Below are 21,192 nucleotides of genomic sequence, written 5' to 3'. Positions count from 1 at the left end.
TGCTTAACTGTTTACAAAAACGGTAATTTTGACCAGGGTTGCAGAAACTTTTACATGCCATTGTATGTCTTGCATTGGTGATCTAACACTTTGTATTATTTATGCTTGTAGGGAAGCACAGCTGAATTTGGGATCCTGAAAAGCACAGCAAAACAAGCAGCAAAAAAAAAATCAGCAAAAGCTGCTTTTTGTCTGCAGCTTTTTTTTACTGCCAAGGGATCAAGTTTTGGCTGCAGGAAAAAAGCAGCAAAAAACAATGTGTGAACAAAGCCGAAGATTACTTATAAACTTTTTAAATATACGTACAGTATGAATTGAAATAGTGAGGTAGCTTTTTTTATATTACAGAGGTCCAACACAAGGGTCTGTTAAACGGGCCGACCTGGAGCCATCAGTTCTTTTTCTCATCATTTCCAATATCCTCTTTTGTGTAGTCTTTTTTTTTTTTTTAGAAAGGTCTGACGGTCCTGACTGAAACGTGACTATTGTACACTTGTGTGGGATTAGAGAACCAGCTTGGTATTTGTGTTTGGACTGCGAGTTCTGCTTCCTTGATTGCATAAATATTCAGTGAGAACATCGTGTAATAGCATTGGACATCTGCTTTACCACAAAAATACTCACAGTGTAAACGATGTTTCCGACAAATAAGTAGTCAGTGACATGTCCGCTGGTGAAGACGGCATCTGTAAGGAGACAGAAGACCCTGATGAGACACACCCTGGACAGTATTCACCTCCTGTGTATTTGGGGAGTGACTGTGTTAGGCCCGGTGTCAACGAACAATAACAAAAAAATACAATTCTGTATCAGAATAATAAACAGTCAGGGAATTTGATGCTTGCAGGCCTCAATGCAAAATCTCCAAAATCTCAACTCTCACGGGTCTTTAACCCCTTTCCGACATCAGGCGTAATAGTACGCCGATGTCGGACTCCCCCTGTTTGGTGCGGGCTCTGGCGTTGAGCCCGCACCTTTCTGGTTACATGTCAGCTGATATATACACTTGACATCTGCCAACAACAGCTGCTGTTGGAATCGTGATCCACCCGCGGCTGTTAACTAGTTGAATGCCGCTGTCAATTTCTGACAGCGGCATTTAACTCGCGCTTCCAGCAAGCGCGCCGGAAATCCCGACCACTGGTGATCCCGTCACATGATCACGGGTTACCAATAGGTTGGCAAGATAACCAGAGGTCTCCAGCAGACCTCTATGGTTGTCACTGCCGGATTGCTATGAGCGTCGCCCCGTCGTCGGCGCTCTACATGCGTTTCTTCACCATGCGTTTTTTTTTAAAACGCATGCGTTTTGAAACGCAAGTGTGAAACCAGCCTAAGTCTAAGTAAGCCTAAACAGTGGGTACGGAAAGTATTCAGACCCCTTTACATTTTTCGCTCTTTGTTTCACTGCAGCCATTTGGTAAATTCAAAAAAGTTCATTTTTTTCTAATTAATGTACACTCTGCACCCCATCTTGACTGAAAAAAAAAACAGAAATGTAGAAATTTTTGCATATTCATTAAAAAAGAAAAACTGAAATATCACATGGTCATAAATATTCAGACCCTTTGCTCAGACACTCATATTTAAGTCACATGGTGTCCATTTCCTTGTGATCCTCCTTGAGATGGTTCTACTCCTTCATTGGAGTCCAGCTGTGTTTAATTAAACTGATAGGACTTGATTTGGAAAGCCACACACCTGTCTATATAAGACCTCACAGCTCACAGTGCATGTCAGACCAAATGAGAATCATGAGGTCAAAGGAACTGGCCAAGGAGCTCAGAGACAGAATTGTGGCAAGGCACAGATCTGGCCAAGGTTACAAAAGAATTTCTGCAGTACTCAAGGTTCCAAAGTGGCCTCCATAATCATTAAATGGAAGAAGTTTGAGAGCACCAGAAGTCTTGCTAGACCTGGCTGTCCAGCCAAACTGAGCAATCATGGGAGAAGAGCCTTGGTGAGAGAGGTAAAGAAGAACCCAAAGATCACAGTGGCTGAGCTTCAGAGATGAAGTAGGGAGATGGGAGAAAGTTCCATAAAGTCAACTATCACTGCAGCCTTCCACCAGTCAGGCCTTTATGGCAGAGTGGCCTGATGGAAGTCTCTCTTCAGTGCAAGACATATGAAAGCCTGCATAGAGTTTGCTAAAAAAAAATCACATGAAGGACTCCCAGACTATGAAAAATAAGATTCTCTGGTCTGATGAGACAAGGATAGATCTTTTTGATGATAATTCTAAGCCGTATATGTGGAGAAAACCAGGCACTGCTCTTCACCTGCCCAATACAATCCCAACAGTGAAACATGGTGGTGGCAGCATCATGCTATAGGGTGTTTTTCAGCTGCAGGGACAGGCCGACTGGTTGCCATTGAAGGAAACATGAATGCGGCCAAGGACAGAGATATCCTGGATGAAAACCTCTTCCAGAGTTCTCTGGACCTCAGACTTGCCCGAATGTTCACCTTCCAACAAGACAATGACCCAAATCACAAAGCTAAAATAACAAAGGAGTGGCTTCACAACAACTCTGTGACCATTCTTGACTGGCCCAGCCAGAGCCCCGACCTGAAACCAATTGAGTATCTCTGGGGAGACCTGAAAATGGCTGTCCACCAACGTTCATCATCCAATCTGACGGAACTGGAGATGATCTGCAAGGAAGAATGGCAGAGGATCCCAAAATCCAGGTGTGAAAAACTTGTTGCATCATTCCCAAGAAGACTCATGGCTGTACTAGCTCAAAAGGGTGCTTCTACTCAATACTGAGCAAAGGGGCTGAATACTTATGACCATGTGATATTTCAGTTTTTCTTTTTTAATAAATTTGCAAAAATTTCTACATTTCTGTTTTTTTAGTCAAGATGGGGTGCAGAGTGTACATTAATGAGATAAAAAATTAACTTTTTTGAATTTACCAAATGGCTGCAATGAAACAGAGTGAAAAATGTAAAGGGGTCTGAACTCTTCCGAACTCACTGTAGCTTGCTATGGGATTTTACTGTATTTATTAGTCTTTTTTTATAAGGAGTAAGACACATGGTGTATTCAACACTATTACACCATATCTCCCCTAAATGCATGATGTATCAGGAAGTAACCATTTTACAGCACACGAAGCGCCTAGAGGTTGGCACTACTTATCGCTTTTTAACTTTTTAAAAGGTACATACAGAAAAAAAATTGATACAATTCAGAAGATGGATATCAGTCTGAATACAGATATTCAGTTATGTGGTTGTATGAAGAAGGGTTGTTGGTCTGCTCCCTTTCAGCCCACGTAGTATACTGCCCAACCCACGTAGTAAATAGCACAGACAAGTAGTATATTGCCCAGCCACGTAGTATATAGCACAGACAAGTAGTATATAGCACAGACACGTAGTATATTGCCAAGCCACGTAGTATATTGCCCAGCCACATACTATATTGCCCAGCCACGTAATATATTGCACAGCCACGTAGTATATAGCACAGCCACGTAGTATATAGCACAGAGACGTAGTATACAACACTGCCCATGCAGTATATAACACAGGCCACATAGTATAGAGCACAGCGATGTAGTATATTGCCCAGCCACGTAATATATACCACAGCCACGTAGTATATAGCACAGCCCACATAGTATATAGCACAGAGATGTAGTATATAACACAGTCCATGTAGTATCTAACACAGCCCACGTAGTATATAGCAATGTGGGCACCATATAATAATAATAATCTCTATTTATATAGCGTCAACATATTCTGCAGCGCTTTACAGTTTAACAGTTTCAAACACAAAAGTCACCATATCCCTGTTAAAAAAAGAATTAAAATAAAAAATGTTATATACTCACCTTCCGTCGGCCCCCCGGATCCAGTCCAGGCATTTTCCAATGCTCCTCGCGACTCCGGTCCCAAGAGTGCATTGCGGTCTCACGAGATGATGACGTAGCGGTCTCGCGAGACCGCAATGCATGGACTGGTCACCGGAGCGTCGTGAGGAGCGGGCCTGGGCTGCATCCGGGGGCCGACGGATGATTATAATGATTTTTTTAATTATTTTTAACATTAGATCTTTTTACTATTGATGCTGCATAGGCAGCATCAATAGTAAATAGTTAGTCACACAGGGTTAATAGCAGCGTTAATGGAGTGCGTTACACCGCGGCATAACGCGGTGTAACGCAGCCATTAACCTTGTGTGAGCGCTGACTGTAGGGGAGTATGGAGCGGACACTGACGGCAGGGGAGTAGGGAGCGGCCATTTCGCCGCCGTACTGTGCCCGTCGCTGATTGGTCGTGGCCGTTTTGCCGCGACCAATCAGCGACTTGGGATTTCCGTTACAGACAGACAGACAGACGGAAGTGACCCTTAGACAAATATATAGTAGATTTATTATTATAGCGCCATTTATTCCATGGTGCTTTACATGTGAGGAGGGGTATACATAAAAACAAGTACAATAATCTTGAACAATAGTCACAAATGGTACAGGAAGAGAGAGGACCCTGCCCGCGAAGGCTCACAATCTACAAGGGATGGGTGAGGATACAGTAGGCAAGGGTAGAGCTGGTCGTGCAGTGGTTTGGTCGATCGGCGGTTACTGCAGGTTGTAGGTTTGTCGGAAGAGCTGGGTCTTCAGGTTCTTTTTGAAGGTTTAGATGGTACGCGAGAGTCTGATATGTTGTGGTAGAGAGTTAGAGTAGGGGTGATGCGCGAGAGAAATCTTGTATGCGAGTGTGGGAAGAGAAGATAAGAGGGGAGTAGAGAGGAGGATTACCAATATCGCTTATCCCACTTGGTTCAAACACAGAAAATGGCCCATTGCCCAAAATATGAAAAAGGTAATATACACAAGGGGCTACTTTTCCAAACCCCTCCATGTTCCACCATTGCAGCCTATTGGTTTATCCATTATACTGTAAGTAACAAGAAGCTGCAGACATACCAGAAAATCACCAGTATTGTTTTCCCTATTAATGATCTTAACTTGTTCTACAATTTGAGAAATCTCTGCAAATTTACTATATTCTGTCTACTCAAAACCTGTCATAAAAGCTGCAGCCAACAATGGTGGCCTGGGGGTACAATAAAAATTTTACAGTTTACTGAACGTGATATAATTTATTAAGCCTGTAAAACGTGATTCTCAGATCGCCGCGACGCTAAGAAAGATTCCCAAAGAACAATTGAACTTGGGTGTTACATTTGATTTTTATTTAAGTTATAGCATGAAATCTACCTCACTAGAAAAGAGGGTGAACTGACGGATGTGTTGTCGAAGCCTGCTATTGCACAGGTCAAAAGTGGCCATTAAACGACCGCCACATGTCTACATGCAAGCCAAGTGACAGTCATATAATGGCCTTTTTGGACAGGCCGGACGCATTTTCCAGACCCACAGAACGATCATTAATACCATGTGCATAGAACACTATCGTATCAACAGCATGTCATGTTTACACAAGATGATGTGCTGCCGAGAACAATTATTTTTATGCTTGCGTTAAAATAAAGTCACCTGAATAACGAGTGGTTCATTGGGTGATTGACAGCTTGTTTAGACAGGCCAATAGGTGGAAATGGGTTCTTAGGTTATGTTCACACTTGGCGCTATTGAATACAGAGAAGAATTACTTTTTTTGGAAAGCAGGTCTGTATGCTTTCATAATTTGTGGCTCCTTCAGTTTCTAAAATGGCGTTTTCAGGTTTCAGTGGGTTTTTCAGGTTCAAGGACCCGGGTGAGATTCTGTTATTGGTTCTCTATGAATTTGTTGCATAGTCCAGTCCTATGGGGACTAGATTAAAGACACGGTGCAACCATATTACTAGTCAAATGACCTACTGTCAGTAGCTTGAAACTTGCCTATCCTAAAGCAAAATATCCAACAGGACCCCAACTTTCAAAAGTTTTTAATATTATTGATCTTCTCATTTTGCCAAACGGGTCTCCAGAGCCCGGTTTGCAACTACCACCCCTCCACCCACTATAGTTACACCCCTGCCTACTGTGCTCTCTTATTATGACACGACCTGTTGGATGCTGCAAAATCTCATTATCATAAGCTGGCCATAAACTTTACTCAAATTTTACAAAAATCCACATTTGCCAAAATGCAGATTTTTTTGTACTTCACTTCCATCTGGATCCAGCATTATGCAGCTGCTGGCCGCCATTATTCTAAGCCATTGGTGGTCTTCAAATAAATTAAAAAAAAATCCTGATCCCTCAACTCTATAGCTCCTCTGTTACAAACCGCCACCCATCTGGTCCTCGGATCACGCTAGGCCGGGGATTCCGGGTTTCATAGGCCTGGGAGGGTTCAGAGCATGCAGCTGCAAAGATCACGGCCTGAGAGAGGAGTGGTAAGGTGAGCATAAAGATTTTTTTTATTTTTTTACAAATTCCGTTTATTATGGTCTGGAGAGGCCCCAGAGGATAATAAGGAACATTAAATTAGCAGAAAATAACTACTAACTGAATCAAATTTGCTGGCAAAATCTACGCGAATAGGCGAATTCCATTTCTGCCTCATCTGCTCATCTCTAATTTACAGGATTTTAATTTTTTATTTTAATGTGGCGGAGCAGGGACAGTATGCAAACCTAGATCCGAATTACATGATTATGTTACCCAGCTGGAGTCCAGAGGGAAAATTTTCTCATGATTGTATGTACAATTTTAAAGGAAATCAGCCTCAGTAACACGGCCTCTGATTTCTTAAAGGGAATCTGTCAGCAGGATTTCACACCACAAACTAGCTACACCATTTCTACATGTAGCTCTTTCAAAGACAGGTCCATCAGTACCTTTACTGTTATGTTTGCTAATGACAGGTGTTATGAAGGCAATCCAGAAACACAGTGTGCTTAGCGATCAGAGCGCACACAGTGATCTGACAAATACCCAAAAATACAAGAACGAGCTCTGAGACAAGGAAACTCTGTAGACTGCACACCTGATCCTATCCTAAACACAACTAAAAGCGGCTGTGGATTGCGCCTAACAACTACCTAGGCAACTCGGCACAGCCTAAGAAACTAGCTAGCCTGAAGATAGAAAAATAGGCCTGACTTGCCCCAGAGAAATTCCCCAAAGGAAAAGGCAGCCCCCCACATATAATGACTGTGAGTAAGATGAAAAGACAAAACGTAGGGATGAAATAGATTCAGCAAAGTGGGGCCCGATATTCTAGGACAGAGCGAGGACAGTAAAGCGAACTTTGCAGTCTACAAAAAACCCTAAAGCAAAACCACGCAAAGGGGGCAAAAAAAACCCACCGTGCCGAACTAACGGCACGGCGGTACACCCTTTGCGTCTCAGAGCTTCCAGCAAAACAAAAGACAAGCTGGACAGAAAAAAAGCAACAAAAAAGCAAAAAGCACTTAGCTATACAGAGCAGCAGGTCACAGGAACAATCAGGAGAAGCTCAGATCCAACACTGAAACATTGACAAGGAGCAAGGATAGCAGCATCAGGCGGAGTTAAGTAATGAAGCAGTTAACGAGCTCACCAGAACACCTGAGGGAGGAAGCTCAGAAGCTGCAGTACCACTTGTGACCACAGGAGTGAATTCAGCCACAGAATTCACAACACTTTACATGGCCAGTCAGTTCCTCATTACTGAGAAATCAGGGTTTGAGATGATATGCAAAAGGGTATGGTAGATTGGAAACCTCTGTCACTCAGGCTCTATTCCCCAGCCAGTGCCACCTCCTCCTGCTTAGCTGACGGCTCCTTTGCTTGAAGTCACACGGCATAGTCATACAGGAAGAGGCAGCACTGGTCGAAGAATAGAGTTGGGGTGACCAAGGCTTGAAATCTGTAAACTCATTTGTGTATCGATTCAAACAATGCTTTCTCAGTGTTGGAGAAACAGAGTGACGATGTAAAGAGCTACATATGCATAAATAGTTTTGGTGGGGAGGGCGGTGAAATCTTCTAGGACATAGAAGAAATGGATATCTGTATAACTTGATATCATTTCTTGAACTTGCCCCTGTTACAGAACAAACAGAGGTGTTACATGATTCACAAGTCCCTCAATTGCTACTACAATATAAGTTACTTCACGGGGTCCGGACGCAGGCGCGTTTCTCAGGTGTCGCCGGGACACACAGCATTATGCAGCCCTGTGGTTAATGTAGCTTACTGTTTCAATAACCCTTTCTGCACAGTCTTCTCCGGGGACCCGGTGTAAGAGGAGACCGGCCAGGTGTCTGCAAGCAGACTGAATTATAAGGATGCTGCTTTACTACATACACAAAACATCATATTTTCTTTCCTGTTGCACTTGGCCAAACTTCAGACGTTACATAAATTTCAAATTCAGCTCCACTTCACTAATAATGCACTTTTCATGACTAATTCCGACTCCTTCCAAATTCCAACATGTGCTTCTATCATTTTTTAAGGGTTTGGGGATTCATTATAGTAAAACCCAATTTTTAACCATTGTTATTGATTTTGTTTTTATTATTCCCTATGAAGGTACATTTCATCCACTGCACGCAATCATCTATTAAATGGGTTTGAGCTCTGGTGTAAATTTGCTCATGGAGTCAACTTATGAAAATGATAGAAAATGATTCAAGACTAATTCTTAGACTGGCCAAATACTCAATGATTTTACTGCTTCAAATAATATTTTGGGTTGAGTCTTTCTTTTTTGCTTGCAAACTCACTTTCATTGCGGTGATCAAAGGGGCCCAATGAGTGGACAAGGAGCATAACATGCATTAGCCCCCTGCTTGCCCTTGAGGCACGCTAGTCTTTGATGGAAAGGTGGAAAATGGTTATTCTGATTTGTGGAATGGTTGGCTTTGGAGCATGATAGCTTGCATTGCGACACGAGACTAGCACTGGATGGCACCATTACGGGAGCGCTGTGGAGAACCAGCATTAAATAACCTTACGCTATCCATGAAGAATAACGATGGAGTAAGCGGGTTTTGTGTTCTCATCTTAATCCTCCCATAATATCAGCCATACCTGCCTTTATTTTATGGCTATGGTTCTCAAATGGTGAGACCCCCAAAGAGGTACCCAAGAGTTCTTAATGAGGTGTAACATGACATCCAAGTACCCTGTATTTTGTTCTGCTCCTCCGAGGTGTAAAAATGTTATTCAATCAAAACTGATCTATCAGAGACTCTTCACCCAAGAAGACATTCTTCCTAGACTTTCTTCTTGAGTGAAAAGGTGGAAAAGTGTTGTTCTTACTGATGTCCCAGTTACTATGGGCAATTTATCTGGAACTGGCGGACTGTGCTTAGCACAATACAGCTGCAGCTCACAGGACGGCCGCATTTCAGGGGATGGCTGCAGCCCAGGGGATGGCTGCAGCTCAGTGGATGCCGCAGCTCAGGGAATGGCCGCAGCTCAGAGGATGCCGCAGCTCAGGGAATGGCCACAGCTCAGTGGATGCCGCAGCTCAGGGAATGGCTGTAGCTCAGTGGATGTCGCAGCTCAGGGAATGGCCACAGCTCAGTGGATGTCGCAGCTCAGTGGATGCCGCAGCTCAGGGAATGGCCAAAGCTCAGTGGATGTCGCAGCTCAGTGGATGCCGCAGCTCAGGGAATGGCCGCAGCTCAGGGAATGGCCACAGCTCAGTGGATGTCGCAGCTCATGGAATGGCCACAGCTCAGGGAATGGCCACAGCTCAGTGGATGTCGCAGCTCAGGGAATGGCCACAGCTCAGTGGATGTCGCAGCTCAGTGGATGCCGCAGCTCAGGGAATGGGCAAAGCTCAGTGGATGCCGCAGCTCAGGGAATGGCCACAGCTCAGTGGATGTCGCAGCTCAGTGGATGCCGCAGCTCAGGGAATGGCCGCAGCTCAGGGAATGGCCACAGCTCAGTGGATGTCGCAGCTCAGGGAATGGCCACAGCTCAGTGGATGCCGCAGCTCAGGGGATGGCCGCAGCCCCAATACACAATGCATCAGAACATAGGACAAGGCCCACACTGTTTTAGTATTACATTCATGTGCAGGAGCATGTACAACATGGTCAATATACAGACAAACACTATGCAACAGAATCCTGCAATTAACAAATATATGAATCTCACTATTGATACACATGTACAAAAAAAAGTGAGAAAATTAGTGTAAACTAAGATTCTCAAATTTTTTACATAAAAGTAGAATTCATGTCCTCATTAATTGCAGCAGATACACAATGTTTGTATGCAGGGCACTGAATGTTAGCGCAGACTTACAGTATATACATCTTCACATTCTGTAGTAGAGCGACAAAAGCATAACAGCAGATAAAGTCTGATATAAAATTCAGGAAAAACATTCGGTTCAGAAGCCTTATACATGAAAATGAGACAGGAGGAAGCAGCGCAGATGAACCCCAAACCCAAAGCTGCTCTATTATACATTTCTGCAGATAAGTTGTCCATTTCCTTTTACTATTTACATTCTGCTACTTAATTATTGGCTGCAGTTCCCATTATTTCTGCTGAGATGCCGGCTATATAAATATACAGCGGGAATGTAGCCGTCCTTGGTCTGCTCTAATCTATAGTGAAACATCCTCAGGTTGATGCAGGTGGCAGGTCAGAGACATATGCAAATGGCCACAAAGCTCTTCCTGTACTGAACACTGCTGGACACGATCTTATCTCACCATCCACCATACTTGTCTTCTGGATTTCCCCCCTAGGATGTTTTCTCATACATGGGAAAGGACGTAGATAATGTATTATACATGCCGCTACGAACATGAGCAAGAGAATGGTGTATTCTGATTTCTCAAATACAGTCTTCTGGAAGCTATCTCTCCGTCATATCTGTCTATTATCTACAGTTGAAACCAGAAGTTTCCATCCACTATATAAAAAGACACATCTGCATGTTTTTCTCAATATCTGATATGAAATCAGAACAAACGTTTCCCATTTTAGGTCAATTAGGATTACCATAATTATTAATAAATACCAAATGCCAGAATAATGAGAGATAGAAAAGTTTTAAGGCATTTTTATTACTTACTGCAAAGCCAAACATTTACATTCATTTCATTAGTATTTGGTACCATTGCCCTTAAACTGAATGACTTGGGTCAAACGTTTGGAATCTCCTTCCACAAGCTTCTCAATATAGTTGGTCGGAGTTTGGGCCCGTTCCTCCTGACAAAACTGGTGTAACTGATCCAGGTTTGTAGGTCGCCTTGCTCACATCGGCCTTCTCAGTTTTGCTCATAAATTTTCAATAAGATTGAGATCAGGGCTTTGTGATGGCCACTCCAAAACATTGACTTTGTTATCCTTAAGCCACTTTGTTACCATTTTGGCAGTATGCTTCGGGTAATTGACCATTTGAAAGACCCATTTCCGCCCAAGCTTTATCTTCCTGGCTAATGTCTTGAGATGTTGCTTCAGTATTGCCACATAATCTTCTTTTCTCATGATGCCATCTATTTTGTGAAGTGCCCCAGTCCCTCCTGCAGCAAAACAATCCTATAACATGATGCTGCCTCCCCCGTGTTTCACAGTTGGGATTGTGTTCTTAGGCTTCCAAGGTTCTACCTTTTTCTTCTAAATGGAACGATGGTCATTATGCCCAAAAAGTTAAATTTTAGTTTCAACCCATGTTGCTTCAGTACTCGTTTCACTGTGGATATTGACATAATCTTACCTGCTTCCGCTGTCATCTTCACTAGGTATTTTGCTTTTGTCCTTGGCTTGATATGCACATGTCTAGACCAAAGCACGTTCATCTCTGGGACACAGAACCCATCTCCTTCCTGAGCAGTATGATAGCTAGACATTCCCATCTTGTTTTTTACTTGCGTATAATTGTTTGTATAGATCAATGAGGCACCTTCAGGTATTTTGAAATTGTACCCAAATTAGAGCCATACTTGTGCAAGTCCTCAATTCTCTTCCTGATATCATGGCTGATTTCTTTAGACTTTCCCATGATGCTACACAAAGAAGCAATGAGTTTCAGTTGTGCATTAAAATACATCCACAGGTGTGTCTCTAATTAACTCAATATTGTTGCCAAAAGCTTCCAAACACATGACATTCATCAAATGGGCAGTCCAGAATTGTTTAAAGGCACTGTAGTCTTAGTGTAAGTAAACCTTTGACTTTGCAGTAAGTAATAAAAATGCCTTAAAACATTCTCTCTCTCTCATTATTCTGGCATTTGGCAAATATAAATAATTATAGTAATCCTAATTGACCTAAAACAGGAAAGGTTTATTCTGATTTCATGTCAGATATTGAGAAAAACATGCAGATGTGTCTTTTTATGATGATAATGTGTGCAAACTGTAAAGTGCTGTAGAATATGCTAGAGCTACGTATATAAAAATAAAGATTATTATTATTATTATAGTGTATGTAAACTTCTAGTTTCAACTGTATCTATCTGCTGCATGTATTGTAAGGCAGCGGCATTTCCGCCAGTGAATTTAGTGAGACAGTGACCGAGGCAAGTAAAATGTTCTTTATTCTCCAAACACTGCACACGTGAAATTGCTCGTCTTCGGACCGCTGCCGGGAACACGTAAATACAGTCCAATGCCACTGGCACTTGTACCCCTGTATGGTTCACGGTTGCTATCGTTGTTACCCACGTCGCTGGGTCTGGTCTGTGTTAGTCAGGTATACAGTACAGACCAAAAGTTTGGACACACCTTCTCATTTAAAGATTTTTTCCCGGTGACTACCTCTTGAAGCTCATCAAGAGAATGCCAAGAGTGTGCAAAGCAGTCATCAAAGCAAAAGGTGGCTACTTTGAAGAACCTAGAATATAAGAAATATTTTTAGTTGTTTCACACTTTTTTGTTAAGTACGAGGGGCGATCCAAAAGTAATGATAATCAATACTAAACACAATGAATATAGTCAAAAAATTTTTTTATTTTTTTTACATAGTCTCCTATCAAGTCTATACATTTAGTCCATCTCTTTTCTAAACTTAGAATTCCCTTAGAAAAAAATTCTTGATCTTGACCCTCAAAAAAATCCCCAACAGCGGTTATCACGTCGCTATTGTCATCAAATTTCTTGCCCCGGAGGTGTTCCTTGAGTCGAGGAAAGAGAAAGAAGTCACTGGGGGCTAGATCTGGCCAATAGGGGGGTGTTCCACGAGTTCAAAGCCCGCTTCTTGAATGGCAGCCATGGCAACTGCAGCTTTGTGAGCCGGCGCGTTATCTTGGTGAAACAGCACTCCAGCCCGCAGTTTGCCGCGCCTTTTCTCCTTGGTAGCCTCCCACAATCTTCTTATTTATTCTGCATAGTAGGAGCCCGTAATAGTGGCTCCCTTCTCCAAATAGTCCACCATAATAATTCCTTCATCGTCCCAAAAAACGGACGCCATAACCTTCCCTGCTGAGCTTGACACTTTGAATTTCTTCGGCGTTGGTTCGCCGGCTCGTTTCCACGTCATCGATTGTTGTTTAGTTTCGGGATCAAAGTGGTGGATCCAGGTCTTGTCCATGGTCAAAAAACGTGACAAAAAATTTTCCTTGTCTGCTTGGAACTTTTCGAGATTTGCTATTGAAATGTCAACCCGTTTCTTCTTTTGCTCGTCGGTTAACATTTTTGGCACCCAACGCGCGGAGACCTTTCTCATATGCAATTCTTTTGCAAGGATTCTTTGAATACTGCCATATTAGATCCCTGGGACCTCAGCTACATGCCTGATAGTCACTCTTCGATCTGCCAATACAACTTCTTCAACTTTTTTCACGTTTTCTTCATTGAGGGACGTGGATGGGCGTCCTTGACGATGTTCATCTTCCGTCGATGTTCTTCCCAGCTTAAATTCCTTGGCCCAGCATGCAACTGTGGAATATGGAGGAGAAGAGTCCCCCAATGTTTCCACCAAGTCGCTGTGTATGTCTTTGGTAGTCATTTTTTTCAAGCAGAGGTATTTGATGACAGCTCTGAGCTCGTTTTTTTCCATTTTGATGTTCACTCCTCGGCAGTTCATATTCAAATGAATGTAGCTCCCGGGAATCGTGGTCTATTTAAGTGATTTTTTTTCCTGGACTAGTGGGTACCTAAGAGAGAAGAAAACATTTTATTTTAATTTCTGTGTGCAATAGAAATAACCGATTATCATTACTTTTGGATCGCCCCTCGTATATAATTCCACATGTGTTAATTCATAGTTTTGATGCCTTCAGTGTGAATGCACAATTTTCATAGCCGTGAAAATACAGAAAAATCATTAAATGAGAAGGTGTGTCCAAACTTTTGGTTTGTACTGTATGTCCACAGCGCCTTCAGCTGTGCAACATGTGTACTCCAAATACAAAACTGACACACCCAAACCTTACAGCCTTACAACCTACAGGTTTAAATGAACCCTATGGTCCACTTGTAAGACCCGGACTGGAAGGAGAGATCCATCCCACTACCATCCTACAGATCTCTCCAAAAATAACAGCACAATACAGGTTATCCTAAACTGACGTGGTCAAATAACTTGACCCAGTCCACATTTAATTTTATTTGGCATGGTCACCACAGCCATGGTTGAGATTACAATGCACTCCAGCGGTTCAGTATGTTTCTAAGCATATTGTGGGGGATACGTAACAGCCCTCGCATATGATTCCCCTCACAGTCTTACAGTATCTATCTATCTATGTATATCTCATAGACCTCCCTTGGTTCTACTTAACCATTTGAATTGTAGGCTCATAGCCCAGGAGAGACACATTTGTCCATTTAACTGTAGGCTGAAAGCTCAAGAGAAGTATGTACAGTAGAACAGGGACCATGTGTCCATAAAAAATATTGCCTGTCCGTGATTTTTTTAGTAATCAGGTCAAGAAAAAAATAAATAGTCAAGTTGGCAACCCTGCCCTGGACTCCCAGGAGAATCAGCAAACCTGCTAGTCTCTTCCAAAGCCATTTGAACATATTAAAAAAACAGTGATTTTGAGAGGTTTCTACATTCAGAAAGGTGAGAGGCGGCACCTGGAGAGATTCTATTGACATGACAGAAATTTGCAGACACCGCGGATTTCAAGTCCTTAAGATTTCTCTCTTTATTTTTCTAGTTTTTATTTAAAATTATTTTATTTACTTTTATCTCAAGATCCATTTAATGTTTCATCGACTGTCTGGTTTAGAAATCTCGTTTCTAATATCCTTCTAGAGAATGTTGATTCAATGGATGAAAGGATAAGGGATCGCACACTATGTTCATATACTAGATTCAAAGTCCGTTGATGAAAATATGTAATACTCAATTGGCCCTGCGGTGGCAGTGTAGGAGAATTTAGCCCTTGTTCATAGGTTCCTCTACGCATCACTGGAGGTCTCGACAGTTGGACAAAAGTAATACAAAAGCCAACAGTTTGCTTTTGCATCACTTCAGTGAATATACACAAATCCTCAAGGGGTCATCTGAGATTATATTACTGATTGGTGGGGGTCCAAATTACACTGTTAAGGACTGGCCGAACGCACCAAGTATAGATGATATGAAACTAGGTGCGTTCGCAGTCCGAGGTCCACCGTGCAGGTAAAAACCCTGCTGCTAGTAAGACGGACTATATGGCGGCACTATAAGTATACACGCACGGGTTAACTTCACCCTGCGTGAAGGAAGCGATCCTGTTGAGTCACAGGACCGCGGTACCGCACGTAGAGCGCGAGCAAGAAGTCAGCGAACACAACCCCAACACAGGATTGAAGTCCGATTACACCACTTGCTGGCACAACACCGCAACTGGGTGTGTAAGGAAACTATTAAAATAGTATATAAAGGCACGAGAGTGCATGCAGTGCCGCACTGACGGACGCCACTAACCACCCAGGCTTGGGTAAGGAAAGCGCAGAGGAAGCGCACGGCGCCGTACAGGCGGTCACAGCAACTAGACACTGTTATGTGTGTAACGTGCTGTTGGATAAGTCGGGCGCTAGATAGCAAACATACACCTTCCGCGAACAGTCATCCAATAGGGAGGGTATTTTAAAGAGCGACTTTCACTCACAACACACACACATATTATCAAGACAATACTAGCGCATGGCCGTGCGGTCATGCGCAGTTTATATAGTTGCAGCACAGGAAGCTGCTACCGAAGTTTTGCCCTTTCAGGACCTTCCTGGAGGACCAATGGAATGTGCTGCAGTACCTGAGCATGTGACCCTTGATCTCCAACAGGAGATCTTGCCCTGGGCATGCTCAGTGTGTGAAAATAAGGACTTAGTCACAGAGAAGCCTGCTCGCCGCAGATCAGTGCAGGGTACAACAGGAGAGCCAGAAAAGGCAGTAGTAACCCTGTGCACAGAATCAGTCCCAGCAAGACGCTGGGAGCGACGCCTCCGCTGAGCAGACCCCACTGCGGCCGATGCAGAATGGGAGACCGCAGCAGACACGGATCGAGATTCCTCCTGTGCAGCAGAGGAAACTCGACTCCGTACATTACCCCACCTCCTAGGGCCCCCCCCTCCTTGAGCCTCACTACGCTCAAAAGCTGCAATAAGCAGCGGAGCCCGAATGTGCTCTACAGGCTCCCAGGTTCTATCCTCTGGGCCGTGACCCTTCCAGTCCACCAGATAAAATTTCTTGCCACGTACCACCTTGCACCCCACAACAGCATTCACCTCAAACTCATCCGTGGATGAACCCGATGTCCCAGCAGATGACTCAGAAAACCGGGACAAACGATCGGGCTTTAAGAGGGAAACGTGAAAAGTATCGGTGATACCAAGGCGTGGAGGAATAGCCAAACGGTAGACCACAGGGTTGACCTGTTCCAGAACCTTAAACGGGCCAATGTAGCAAGGAGCAAACTTAGTGGACTCAACTCGCAGCCTGATGTTACGGGCGGAGAGCCACACTAAGTCGCCAGGAGCAAAGACCGGAGCGGGGCGCCGGTGTGTATCAGCCGAAACCCTCATTCTCTCCTTGGAGGCCCGGATGGCATCCTGTGTGCGGTCCCAGATGTCACGTGCCTCCACCGCCCAGTCTGCCACCCTAGAATCGGTGGATGACACGGGCATGGGCACAGGGACACGCGGATGCTGGCCGTAATTAAGGAGAAAAGGAGTCTGACCAGTGGAATCGGCTACGGCGTTGTTCAAGGCAAATTCCGGCCAAGGTAGCAAAGATGCCCAGTCGTCCTGCCTAGCAGAGACGAAATGACGAAAATATGTCATCAGAGTCTGGTTGGTTCTCTCCACCAACCCATTCGTCTCGGGATGGTATGCAGAGGAGAGGTTTAACTCTAAGCTGAGTAAACGGCAGAGCTCTCTCCAAAACCGAGACGCGAACTGGGGACCCCAATCGCTGACAAACTTATCAGGCATACCATGCAATCGGAAAACGTGCTTAATGAACAACACCGCCAAGGCCCGTGCTGAAGGTAACCGAGGAAGCGGCACCAAATGCACCATCTTAGAGAAATGGTCGGTGACAACCCAAATAATGGAGCAGCCACGCGACTTGGGTAAGCCCACCACAAAGTCCATCCCGACCATCTCCCAGGGCCTGTCTGCCACCGGTAGAGGGTAAAGCAACCCAGCAGACCGTTGCCGAGGAGACCGATTCTGGGCGCAGGAAACACATGCCTGAATATAGTCCCTGACATCTCGGGCCATATGCGGCCACCAGTATGTTCTCGCCAAAAGCTCAGATGTCCTCTTGGTCCCAAAATGCCCACCCACTCTGGAGGAGTGAGCCCAAGAGAGAACCTCCGGTCGCAAGTTAGCTGGCACGAAAGTCTTGCCCGGGGGCACAGACTCTAGCGAAACCGGAGCTACAGTTCTCAGGCTCTCAGAAGGGACAATAAGCCGAGGCTCCTGCTCCTCCTCCTCAGATGACACTACGGAGCGGGAGAGAGCGTCGGCACGAACGTTCTTCTCCCCGGAGAGAAAATGGAGAGTAAAATGGAACCGGGAGAAGAACAGGGACCATCTAGCCTGGCGAGAATTCAGCTGCTGGGCCGTTTGTAGATATACCAAGTTCTTGTGGTCAGTGAAGACTTGGAAGGGAAAGCGAGCTCCCTCCAAGAGATGTCTCCACTCTGAAAAAGCCAACTTCATGGCTAGCAACTCCATGTCTCCGATGGAATAATTCCTCTCCGCTGGTGTGAAGGTCTTGGAGAAGAAGAAACAAGGATGCTTCCGACCTTGAGCATCCTTTTGGAAAAGACTGCTCCAGCACCAACAGATGAGGCATCCACCTCCAAGATAAATGGTTTATCAACATCGGGGCGATGTAGGATGGGAGCGCTAGCGAAATGAGACTTGATCGAGAGAAAGGCTTTGGAGACCTCCTCTGACCACAACTTGGAATTTGCTCCCTTTTTGGTGAGGGCATCCAAGGGAGCTACCAAAGTTGAGAAGTGTGGAATGAACTGGCGATAGTAATTAATGAACCCCATAAAGTGCTGCACCGCTTTAAGAGAATGGGGTTCCTGCCAGTCCATTACAGCCTGTAGCTTGGCAGGATCCATAGCCAAACCCTGGGCAGAGATGATATAACCAAGGAATGGCAAGGACTCCTGCTCAAACACACACTTCTCCAACTTGGCGTAGAGGGAGTTTGCCCGTAAGAGGTCGAAGACTTTGCGAACATCTCTCCGATGGGAGTCAATATCTGGAGAGAAGATGAGAATATCATCCAGATAGACTACGACCGAGGTGGTGAGCATATCTCGGAAGATGTCGTTCACAAAGTCTTGGAAAACGGCTGGGGCATTACAGAGCCCGAAGGGCATCACCAGATATTCATAGTGCCCATCCCTGGTGTTAAAAGCCGTCTTCCATTCATCCCCCTCACGGATGCGAATCAGGTTGTAAGCACCCCGCAGATCTAACTTTGTAAATACCCTCGCCCCCCGTAGCCTATCAAACAGCTCAGATATCAGGGGTAATGGGTATTTGTTCTTAACGGTGATGGCGTTAAGACCCCTGTAGTCTATGCATGGACGTAAGTCTCCAGTCTTCTTCTGTACGAAGAAGAACCCAGCCCCTGCCGGTGACACTGACTTCCTAATGAATCCTCTTGCCAGATTCTCTTGGATATACTGAGACATTGCCTCCGTCTCCAGGAGAGATAACGGATAGACTCGACCCCGGGGAGGCTCAGCACCAGGCAAGAGGTCAATAGGACAGTCATAGGGGCGGTGAGGCGGAAGGGTCTCCGCAGCTCTTTTGGAGAACACGTCTGCATAGGGCCAATAGTGCTTGGGGAGAGAGGAAAGATCTGCGGGTACCTGTGTAGTAGCAACCTGAACGCACTCCCTCTGACATCTACCCTCGCAGGATTTACTCCATCCCAAAATTCTCCCAGAGGACCACTCAATATGAGGAGAATGGTAGCGAAGCCATGGTATCCCCAACAGGACCTCATCAATTCCCTCAGGAATGACTAATAGAGAGATTATCTCCTGATGTGATGGAGACACAGAAAGCGTGAAAGGAATGGTTTGGTGGGTAATCTGTGAGGGTAGTGTTAACCCATTTACCACTCGAATGGTTACTGGCTTGGCGAGCATCACCAAGGGTATTGCGTGACGCTGGGCAAAAGCGGAAGACATAAAGTTACCCTCTGCCCCAGAATCCACGCATAGCTCGACCATAAGAGTGGATGGGCCTATGGTAATTGTCCCCTTGAAGGACAACTTTGAGGCAAACGTCGCCGTGTCTAGTGTACCTCCTCCAACTGCCACTAGATGCTGACGTTTCCCCGACTGCTGAGGACCCTTGGAGGCAAGATGTCCTGACTGCTGGCAAACATGACGGACCTGATGTGCACGGGCGGACAGAGATTTGGATCCCGCTCGTGTCACCTCTAAGGCCTCATGTGATTTGGATGCCTGGATTGGAGATTCCAAAGTTTTGGCGAAGGTGGGAGCCAGCCGAAACCTCTGCCTACACTGGGCTCGCTCTAACCTCCGCTCGTTAAAACGGAGGTCAATACGAGTAGAGACAGTTATTAATTCCTCCAGTGTGGCAGGAATCTCCCTAGTGGCCAGAGCGTTCTTAACGTGATCAGCCAGGCCCCTCCAAAATATGGGGATAAGGGCCTTATCCGATCACTCCAGCTCGGAAGCTAAAGTACGGAAGCGGACGGAAAAATGGCTGACCAAGGACTCACCCTGAGATAAAGCCAGTAGTTGGAGCGCTGTGTCATGGGTGACTTGAGGTCCTAAAAAGACCTTTTTTAGAGTGCTCAGGAACAACGGAGCACTCTGCACCACATGATCACCACGCTCCCACAGCGGCGTAGCCCACTCCAACGCCCTGTCCGACAAGAGAGAGACAATAAATCCCACCTTAGCCCGCTCTGTAGGAAAACGTGCAGCCAGGAGCTCGAGATGGATAGAGCACTGACTCACGAATCCCCTACAAGTTTTGCAATCTCCAGAAAATTTTTCTGGCAACGGGAGGCGGGATAATGTCGGAACTGGGGTGGCAGTGGACAAGGTTGCTGCAGCCACGCTAGCAGCCTGTACAGCAACTGCGGTAACATCCACAGCTGAGGTCGAGCTCTCGAGAGCCGTCAACCTACCCTCCAGCTGCTGGATATACCACAAAGATTGCTGAATGTCCGCCATTTACTAGCCAGACCTTGGCGCTAGTATTATGTTAAGGACTGGCGGAACGCACCAAGTATAGATGATATGAAACTAGGTGCGTTCGCAGTCCGAGGTCCACCGTGCAGATAAAAACCCTGCTGCTAGTAAGACGGACTATATGGCGGTACTATAAGTATACACGCACGGGTTAACTTCACCCTGCGTGAAGGAAGCGATCCTGTTGAGTCACAGGACCACGGTACCGCACGTAGAGCGCGAGCAAGAAGTCAGCGAACACAACCCCAACACAGGATTGAAGTCCGATTAGACCACTTGCTGGCACAACACCGCAACTGGGTGTGTAAGGAAACTATTAAAATAGTATATAAAGGCACGAGAGTGCATGCAGTGCCGCACTGACGGACGCCACTAACCACCCAGGCTTGAGTAAGGAAAGCGCAGAGGAAGCGCACGGCGCCGTACAGGCGGTCACAGCAACTAGACGCTGTTATGTGTGTAACGTGCTGTTGGATAAGTCGGGCGCTAGATAGCAAACATACACCTTCCGCGAACAGTCATCCAATAGGGAGGGTATTTTAAAGAGCGACTTTCACTCACAACACACACACATATTATCAAGACAATACTAGCGCATGGCTGTGCGGTCATGCGCAGTTTATATAGTTGCAGCAC

At 45.1% G+C, this 21,192-nt stretch overlaps 1 protein-coding gene across 3 annotated transcripts in view; it reads right to left on the bottom strand.

Annotated features, from left to right (window-relative positions):
- ATP8A2 (ATPase phospholipid transporting 8A2) overlaps positions 1-21,192 on the bottom strand; it is a 1,056,467-nt gene that overhangs the window by 280,792 nt on the left and 754,483 nt on the right. For all 3 annotated transcript variants that reach the window (XM_069759054.1, XM_069759055.1, XM_069759056.1), the window contains one exon: positions 625-686. In XM_069759054.1, coding sequence (XP_069615155.1) covers positions 625-686 — 62 coding nt within the window. The remainder of the gene's footprint in view (positions 1-624; positions 687-21,192) is intronic.

Source organism: Ranitomeya imitator, chromosome 3 (genome assembly GCF_032444005.1).
Source record: "Ranitomeya imitator isolate aRanImi1 chromosome 3, aRanImi1.pri, whole genome shotgun sequence".
NCBI lineage: Eukaryota > Metazoa > Chordata > Amphibia > Anura > Dendrobatidae > Ranitomeya > Ranitomeya imitator.
This window is presented reverse-complemented; position numbering and strand designations above follow the sequence as displayed.